General features: G+C 40.8%; 3 protein-coding genes across 6 annotated transcripts; 2 read left to right on the plus strand and 1 right to left on the minus strand.

The window, feature by feature from the left end:
- Window positions 1-22: 22 nt before the first annotated feature.
- On the plus strand, window positions 23-2,222 carry gpatch4 (G patch domain containing 4). Of its 4 annotated transcripts, XR_005100549.1 has the most exons (9): window positions 23-132; window positions 293-368; window positions 454-527; window positions 595-687; window positions 756-872; window positions 938-1,044; window positions 1,134-1,184; window positions 1,280-1,857; window positions 1,927-2,222. XR_005100549.1 is itself a non-coding variant. In XM_037272858.1 (8 exons), exons 2-8 carry the CDS (start codon window positions 293-295, stop codon window positions 1,800-1,802), a joined length of 1,041 nt encoding a protein of 346 aa, XP_037128753.1. In that variant the 5' UTR covers window positions 23-132; the 3' UTR covers window positions 1,803-2,222. The 4 variants fall into 4 exon arrangements, 3 of the variants coding, with proteins under 3 accessions (XP_037128753.1, XP_037128755.1, XP_037128756.1); XM_037272858.1 differs by having other exon boundaries at window positions 1,280-2,222; XM_037272860.1 differs by having other exon boundaries at window positions 66-180; window positions 1,280-2,222.
- Window positions 1,957-5,423, minus strand: LOC119135355 (C-type lectin domain family 9 member A-like). Its single transcript, XM_037272862.1, has 8 exons — window positions 5,065-5,423; window positions 4,779-4,856; window positions 4,613-4,693; window positions 4,425-4,532; window positions 3,917-4,111; window positions 3,492-3,661; window positions 3,190-3,311; window positions 1,957-2,890 (listed from the first exon to the last, which is right to left on the minus strand). The coding sequence occupies exons 1-8, from the start codon at window positions 5,108-5,110 to the stop codon at window positions 2,731-2,733; spliced, it is 960 nt and encodes a 319-aa protein (XP_037128757.1). The 5' UTR covers window positions 5,111-5,423; the 3' UTR covers window positions 1,957-2,730.
- A 269-nt stretch (window positions 5,424-5,692) lies between these two features.
- tspan13a (tetraspanin 13a) lies at window positions 5,693-7,854 on the plus strand. The gene is made up of 6 exons (XM_037272863.1): window positions 5,693-5,871; window positions 6,426-6,593; window positions 6,761-6,841; window positions 6,908-7,021; window positions 7,094-7,213; window positions 7,327-7,854. The coding sequence occupies exons 1-6, from the start codon at window positions 5,809-5,811 to the stop codon at window positions 7,399-7,401; spliced, it is 621 nt and encodes a 206-aa protein (XP_037128758.1). The 5' UTR covers window positions 5,693-5,808; the 3' UTR covers window positions 7,402-7,854.
- Window positions 7,855-8,221: the final 367 nt, after the last annotated feature.

The raw sequence follows: 8,221 nt of genomic DNA on the forward strand, positions 1-8,221 counted from the left end.
AAAAATGTTTGATAAACGCGTACCACTTTCTTGACGATGTAACACGGAAGTATACAATGGTGCACATCTCGTGACGTATTTCCGGTGTCATGTCGGCCTCCTGCTGAAGCCGCATGTTACATTTCTCTAAAGGTTTCAGCTGTATTTTCATATCTACGTTTGCGGAATTAACGTGACAATATACAACTTTTGTTTTATTTAAAGATCGCCGTGAAAATGTTACCAATGTAATGTTACAAGATGTTTTTATTATCATTTAGCGTCATGGTGTAATAACCTTTTCTTCTTACAGATGACTGACGTTGTGCAAAAGGGCCACGGATTGAGGTTTGCCGAGCAGCTGCTTAAGAGTCACGGCTGGAAAGAGGGTCAAATATTGTATTATTAACACTTGTCTACTGCCACTGACAACCACTGTACCGTGACGTGACTATTAGTATTTTTAATCCTCAGGTAAAGGACTGGGTCGGGATGAGAACGGTATATCTGAACCCATCAAGGTTAAAGTGAAATGCAACAAAGGCGGGGTGAGGACTATGGATTGTTGATATTATTGTGGGGGCACATGGCAACTAAACACTTGTTTTGTGTCAGGTGGGCCACCAAGAAGGAGAGCAGTTCACTTTCCAGTGGTGGGATCACGTCTTCAACAAGGCTTCATCCAGCCTGCAGGTGGAATCCCATCAGGTTGGTGGTTTTAAAGTAAAAGCCAGTTTCACTCATGAAGAAATAATGTCAACCTTTTTGATCCCCAGGATGGCATTTCATTAAAGAAGACTGAGAACGGTGAAGAAGACGGTGGCGTGATTTCTAACAAGAAGCCTCGGAAGGCCTCACTGGCTAAAGCCAAAATCTACGGAAGCTTTGTCAAGGTAAAACACTCAAAGGTTTTCCGTGAGGTGTCGAGAACTAATAACTTACTGACTGCCCCCTTCAGTCGGCAACACTTCTGTCTGGTCAGGAGCAGCCAGGACGAGCAGTCGACAGTGATAGCAGCAGCTCGGACCAGGAGGAAGATAAACTAGATCTGTCGTCCATTGCCAAGTAAGAATATGTTTGCTGTATTTCTTTTGTGCATCATATGAATCAAATTGATATTAGATGCATTAAAAACATTTGCTGATTCCCTCCAGGCTGTCTGATTGCAACCTCATGAAGGCTTGCGGAGGACGCACTGCCCACAAGTTAGTTTATTTATTTTGTGGAAACACATCTTCAGGACTAAAAGACTTGTAAATGCTCCTTTTGTGTTTTGTTTTTTTACCCCCCCCCCCCCCAGAGGAGCCAGACACGGCTTGAAGATGAGCGCTAAGCTAGCCCGGCTGGAGCAGCAGGAGGCCGAATTCATGGCCAAATACGGTAAAAAGACTGAAGACCGGAAGGAAGGAATCAAGACTAAAAACGAGAAGACATCCAAGGAGAAGACTGAAGAATTAAATGTCCACCATGTTTCACTTTCTGAACCGACTGACATCAAAATCAAAAAGAAGAAAAAGAAAAGGACCGATGAAGAGGAGGAAACGACACGCGTCGAAAACGGTCACGAGAACCACAAGAGGAAGCAGAAAAAGAAGAAAAACGGAGAGTTTCCAAATCCAGAGCTTGATGTCACTCCGCTGCTGAAAAAGAAGAAAAAGAGAGAGCAGCAAGTTTCAGTAGAAGAAACACAGCAGAGTAACCATGCAGAGCCGCTTGAACATCAAGTCAAGAAGAAAAGAAAAAAGAGCAAAAAAGACTCAAACATTTGCGAGGAGCCTCAAGCATCACCTCCAACAAAGAAGAAGAAAAAGTCCAAAGAATAACTTTTTGAATTTGTCTCTCTGATTTTTTTTAAACACCCTAAATAAATCTTTGCTTCCATTCTTTTTTTTGTGTAAGGTCCAAACAGTTGAAATTAGGAGCTAACAAAATGTTTGTTTGTCGTAGCCACCCAAAATTGACAATGGCCTGAATAGGATATTTGAGTTTATTCTCCCCAATACCTTGAGGTTATTAATAGTTTACATTTGTTGAAATGAACAGGACATGGCGCAAAGGTGGATTGGGCAACTCAACTTCTCGGAAAGTATTATACGAAACAAGGTTAAAATAGAGGAAGTCAGAGATTTGCGTTAGAGAATCTGTTGATAAACAGAACACACAACATGCTGCCTCATTTTTTTATCCTCACATTAGGATTTGGATTTTCGATTAAAATGTCAATCTAGCAATCCTGTGGTTTTTTTTGTTTATTTTTTTTCCCCTGCCTACGATGACACTGAATGCTATTGGGACACACGTATGCGGATTATTTTCCATTGTTGCGCAACACGTGGTTGCTAAATACTTGCTTTTACTTCACACCACCGACCCGAAAAATATCAGTGTAACTCACACTGGGCTGATTTCATAACAAAATAAATATTTAAACTCCTTTGTCAGTTTTTTAGTTATTAATTGACAATCTGTCCATTAAACCATAGTGTGATTACCGTGGATGTTAACTGGCTGTAGGCCTTATGCTGCATTCAAGGAACGTAGGAAGTTGGAATTTTCCCATTTCCGAGTATGAAAAGTGCACTAGAGCGCCACTTTGGACTGGAAAGTCCGAGTTGTGAAGTCAAGGGGGAAAAAAGGACCCTGCAAGCTTTCTACTTAGCTCAGAAGCAAACCAGCAACCAACTCAATTTGTACTATAACGCTTCCACAAAAGACACGGATTATATTTTGTGTGTGCAAGGGAGTGATGTGTTAGTGTGGATCTGGCCAGGTGATGGCATGGGTTTGGCAGATGTATCTGTTCCTCATGTCACATTTGGCTTTGCTCCAGTTGTCCAGGGATTTTGACGTCAGCGACTTTGTCGTCAGAGCACAGCTGTTTTTTAAGTTGTAGTTTTCTTTTCTCCAGAATCTAAACACCACACAAAATGGACTCCGTGAGACATCAATGCAGGTGTTGGCCGAAGGTGTAGGTGACCTCTGTTGCTTTGCATCTGGCAAATATTGAATCAATTTATTTGGTTTATTGGTATAATGAGACTGCTGATCTGCTGAGCTTGATTTTGCTCGAGAGCCAGCGAGCTAACAACTCAGATTTAGTTCAACAGCTTTCTCATTCTGTAATTATCTTACAAGCTAACCAGCTATCTACTTGGCCAATTTTATTCTGCCTTATGTTTTTCCGTGTGTTATTGGTGTTTGTTTACTCACGACAAAGTGAGGTTGCGTCCATCATTCCAATTCCACTTGTCAGAGATTAAGTTCTTGCTCAGCCCTATCCAATATCCGTGCTTGTCATCGTCGTAGTAATACGTATGATTCGTGACAAAATCCTGGAACAAGCAAGAAAATAACGAATATTAATCAGGATTTAAATAATTAACTCTTGAGCACAAATTATAAATATATAGTAGGAGATTTGAACAGAAATAAATGTAAGGCGTCCCACAGGGATGTATACTAGATCCCCTACCATTTAAAATGATATACAGTATGAGTTATGTAAGGATCACCTGTTCTTCTTGGCTTTCAATGAGCAGCAGGCGTGCTTTCATCCGCCTGCAATCGTCAACACTTCCCTCCCAGGTCTTCCAGCTGGAGTAGTAAAGGTAGTGCCCAAACAGGTAACACTTGGAGCCAAATTGCAGCCAGCCGTTCGCACACGGCTTGCACAGGCTTAAAACTACAAAACACAAATACAACATCTACAATTACCATTTCAAATAAAAAAACATCCACAAAGTGATTTTTGGTTTTAAATCCAAGACATATAATGAAAAATACACAATAAAAAAAACCAACCCTGATAAAAGACTGAGTTTCATTTTAAAATTTAATTGATCAGTGTTGTGGTATTAAGGTATGTTAGCTTGTTAGCATGAATCATAGCATAGCATCACCATGGAAACCTGTTTGTGGCCCTGGTGAGCGTGCTGACCTTTTTGCGGGCAGTAGTCGATGACAGGGAAATAGTCAAACCGGGAGACCTGGCCCAAGGTCCAGTTGAGCTGGTCCCGTTCCCTGCTGAGGTTCTGGGCTCGTTCGCTCATCTGCTCCAGCTCGGCCCGCATGTACTCGTTCTGAGCCGTCAGGTTGATGTTCTGCCGATGCTGCTCGGCCAGGATGCCGTTCACTGAAGGAGGAAAAGTACTCAATACTTCTTTTCTTTTTTTAACTGTTCATTAAACATGAAAAAAAGAAAAGTGACTGATGATTTGGTTGTTTGTGTTAGTGTAAAATCGAACACAAAATAAGGAGGGACATTTTTTTTAATATTTTCAATTTCAGGCACAGAAACAGATTCACGTGACCCAACAGTTTAGAGATTTAGGAGATTAAAAAATAAGCAATAAATTGAATCAGTCATGTTTTTTTGTTTTTTGACTTTGAATGGACAGAAAGCAAGATTCTCTCAGGAGTAAGAAAAAAACAAAAGGGGTACTTACTGTGCAAGGTGAGGGCAATGATGACAGACATGAGGATGACACAAAGGACGCTCAGAACGTAAGCCGCCAAAGTGGCAGGCGTCTGGAGTGATATTTTAGACAGGTTTTCTAGAAGGAAAGCAAAAAAAATATTTTCATTGACCAAGTAAAAAAAAAAAAAAAAAAAAAAGAACAGAATAAAGACAAACCTTGTACGATGTGAGGCACGCTGCACGGTAACTCTTTTGACCGCACATCATCGTAGATTTCCTCCTCGTCGCCGCACTTCTCTGGACGCAACAAAGTCACTTTAGTAAGTTTTGAAACAGAGTCCAAGTGTGTGAAAGGCATCATTAAAGAAGGTTTCCGAAAAACCTTCGGCGTGGCGTTGAGTCGGCCACCGCTCCAGCTCGTTGCTTACGTCTTCATAGATAACAGTGTCATTTGGCGAGCCTGGAAAAAAGAAGCACATGTTGTTTTCAATATCATATGTTGTCTTTGCCAAATAGTGAACCCACCCAGTGGATGAATGAATGGAAAATGTGATGTGGACGAAAGTGGCTACTAACTGTTGTATATTGTACATAGAAAAACACATTTGTTGTTATGAATGTACTTTCTATATTCTTAAACATCAAAAGAAAAGTGTGAAATGACTTACTGTGAGAGGTGAACTTGACTGTCACATAATTGAGTTCTTCTGCCATGACTCAATGGGGGAATAAAAATACCACTAATCCTGCAAAAAGTTTGACCTCATCTCAACTAGCAAAGTGTTAAGAGCTTTGAGGCAAAAATGAAACTCAAGTGTGAGTAAGACCTACAAGTTCTTCTTTTTGCTGCATTTTCTATTTGTCCGACGCGATGTGATTTGGTGTCGTGGTTTTGGTGGGGTGGGGTTATCTCCGACACGTGCTGGTCTTCTAATCAAATCGATTAAAAGGGATAAATACTATCACATTAACTAGACAACAAATAGATAATTCTGCTTCCATTACGTTTATATTCTGTACAGTTCCAATCGAGTGATTAGAGATAAAGTTGGCTCGCATCCGTCAGCTGTTTATTTTGTCCACCAGATGTCGCTACATCGCAAAGATTTCATCGTCTAAACTCAAAATGACGTCATAGAGAGCCAAACATTTCCAAATAGTTTTATTAATGATGAAAATTAATTAAAGCTATAACAATCACGATTTCGTTTCGCAAGGATGGAATTTAACCCCCACGCCCAAATAAAAACAATGGAAAAATAATTCGTCGCTGACGTCAACGAGGAAGTGTGCATACGTCACATGACAAACACCTGTACACGATTACAGGAATGAAATAAACAACGCTGGGTGTCCAATGCGAGAGTGGATATTGGAGAATTGAGTTAGTCTGAAATTGTTGAGTGGCAGAGATGGTTTGCGGAGGATTTGTTTGCACGAGAAATTCCCTTTGCGCACTCAATGTACTATACGTGGTAAGTACTGGGCTTCGTTTTTGTTTTGTTTTTATTGCGTAATGACTGCGATCGTCTTTGCACTAAACTCTTAAATGAGGGCTGTTCTTCCCAATTTATTGGAGTCTTCATTGACTAAGTTTACATTAAAAATTTGGAATTGTACATTTGGTATCTTATTTCGTCGTTTTTTGTTTTGGGTGGAGGAATTCAAAATACGATTAACCTTTCCTCATTTAACTTATAATGGGGATTGTCTAACATTGTTGCACTGACCAAAACGAGGGGCTTTCAATCGTGTTGTATTTCTATATTTAAAAAGGTTCAAAACAAATGTCTGACAGTTTAAAATTTAATTCGACTATACATTTTTTATATGAACAGAGAGCATTTAAGATCTATGTTGGTGCTTTAACGGAACACAAATGATAAAGCAACACAAAGACAATCAAGCATGTATATTTATCCTCTATGAAGAATGACTCAAATTAGTGCTGTACCGATGAGGTGCAAAGAGCTGTACTTTGCCACATTTTTTTTTTTTAATCTAAAAATGAATTGTTTCGTTACCTCAGCTGGTGAGCCTGCTGCTAGTGGGCGTAGCAGCTTGGGGCAAATGGTTCGGCCTGGTGTCCAGCATCCAGGTGGTGGCGGGTGTGATCTGCGTCGGCATCTTCCTGCTCCTGGTGGCCTTTGTGGGGCTGTGCGGCGCCTTGCGGCACCACCAGGTGCTGCTCTTCTTCGTATCCTTGTGCGTTTTCCAGCTGAGCTGACAAAAGTCCTCATATTCTGGATTTAAAAGGTATTTTGACAATGCAAGGAGCTGAAAATGCAAATGTTTCCGAATGTTTTTTTGAGGCCACTTTTGATATACTTCCATCAAGTCTATGGTGCTTCCTTAACATAACAGTACATGATCGTCCTATCCCTGGTGTTTGTGGTGCAGCTGTCTGTGTCATGTGCTTGTCTGGCCCTCAACGTAAACCAACGGGTAAGGTTTTCGCTCCAGTAGCTCCACATTGTGACGGACTTGACTGACTTCCCGATACCCTGACAGAATCATCTACTGGAGGTGGGCTGGAATAAGTCCGAGGCGACGCAGATGGATGTGGAGAAAACTCTTAACTGTTGCGGCTTCTACCACGTGGACTACGACAGAACCTGCGCTGCGGTAAAAGAAAAAACGTAGCCAAACTTGACAATAGAGGCTCTCTTATAATGCTTTTTGTTTTTGTTTTCAAAGAGCTGTTTTAACCAGCAACCACCAGTGACGTGCGCTACATGCGCTGACATCATCGAGAAGTATGCCGGGGAAGTGCTGCGCTTTGTGGGTGGTATCGGACTATTCTTCAGCTTCACAGAGGTCAATAGGAATGATGTTTAGCATTTTCTTTTAATCATAATGGATAAAACATCTTAACTTTTATTGTTGTTAAATTCTGAAACATACTTTACAATGTTGTCTTTCCACGACAGATGCTTGGCGTTTGGCTGGCCCGTCGCTACAGAAACATAAAAGACCCTCGATCAAATCCTGGAGCCTTTCTGTAGATTTTTTCTTTTTTAGAATAAACATATTGCACTGCTCCAATTATCAATTTACTTGCCTTTTGGATTTGAGATTTGCTGTATGGCTTTCCTGTTTACAGTGGTTAAAGACTGCCACGTTTAAAGTAGCCATGCTAGCTGCTAGTTCCTTCTGTCTGAGCTCAGGACGCTAAAGGATCTTTGAGGTTATCTTAAGATGCTTGACTGTCAATATGTCACAACACTGAATTCCCTTGGTATTATACGCCATGGAAGAAAACATTTATTACTATGCTAGCAGGGTAGCATGCTATACTGCGCTGTCACAACACTAAGGCACATTTGATGACAACTTTCAATTTTTTTTAAATTGTTTGGTTTTCAATATTTCATGGGTTAGAGAGCATTCAAATATATTTACTTATTTCAACATTGTCCTTCCAAAGGAGTGTTCAGCAATAAAGATTTATGTCGGTCCTTGTGTGTTTATATTTTTACATGCACATACAAACACTGTAGTGTTTTAAACGGCATTGGATGTCACGCGGGAAGGGATTAAGTTCAATTTTAGATGTGAGTTTATATGAATTTCACCGTACCTTGACGATATTACGTGTGAACCAACGGCAATGTCACACTGAGTGCTGTGTCGACGTGTACGCATGGGCGTGAGTCATCTGTTGATCAAACCGGTCTTGGCGTCTGGTTGGTGAGAAAAGAGGATGAGCGCTCACCTGACTCAACAGGATGATGAGCAGGAAGTTGAGCAGGTGGTTTAACCCGTTTTGTACTTTGACCTGCAAGTGTGAAAATCTGTTTAAATGTCAAACATCTTTCCCTGGAG

This window comes from Syngnathus acus, chromosome 16 (genome assembly GCF_901709675.1).
Source record: "Syngnathus acus chromosome 16, fSynAcu1.2, whole genome shotgun sequence".
NCBI lineage: Eukaryota > Metazoa > Chordata > Actinopteri > Syngnathiformes > Syngnathidae > Syngnathus > Syngnathus acus.

Excerpts from the sequence above, each read along its gene's own strand:
- gpatch4 (XM_037272858.1), top strand. The coding sequence starts at position 293 with ATGACTGACGTTGTGCAAAAGGGCCACGGATTGAGGTTTGCCGAGCAG. Across the intron at positions 688-755 it reads TGCAGGTGGAATCCCATCAG|GATGGCATTTCATTAAAGAA; the intron begins GTTGGTGGTTTT and ends TTTGATCCCCAG. Across the intron at positions 1,185-1,279 it reads GGAGGACGCACTGCCCACAA|AGGAGCCAGACACGGCTTGA; the intron begins GTTAGTTTATTT and ends CCCCCCCCCCAG.
- LOC119135355 (XM_037272862.1), bottom strand. The coding sequence starts at position 5,110 with ATGGCAGAAGAACTCAATTATGTGACAGTCAAGTTCACCTCTCACA. Across the intron at positions 4,857-5,064 it reads AGTCAAGTTCACCTCTCACA|GCTCGCCAAATGACACTGTT; the intron begins GTAAGTCATTTC and ends TCTTTTTTCCAG. Across the intron at positions 3,312-3,491 it reads TTGAAAGCCAAGAAGAACAG|GATTTTGTCACGAATCATAC; the intron begins GTGATCCTTACA and ends TGCTTGTTCCAG.
- tspan13a (XM_037272863.1), top strand. The coding sequence starts at position 5,809 with ATGGTTTGCGGAGGATTTGTTTGCACGAGAAATTCCCTTTGCGCACTC. Across the intron at positions 6,842-6,907 it reads CCCTCAACGTAAACCAACGG|AATCATCTACTGGAGGTGGG; the intron begins GTAAGGTTTTCG and ends ATACCCTGACAG. Across the intron at positions 7,022-7,093 it reads ACGACAGAACCTGCGCTGCG|AGCTGTTTTAACCAGCAACC; the intron begins GTAAAAGAAAAA and ends TTGTTTTCAAAG.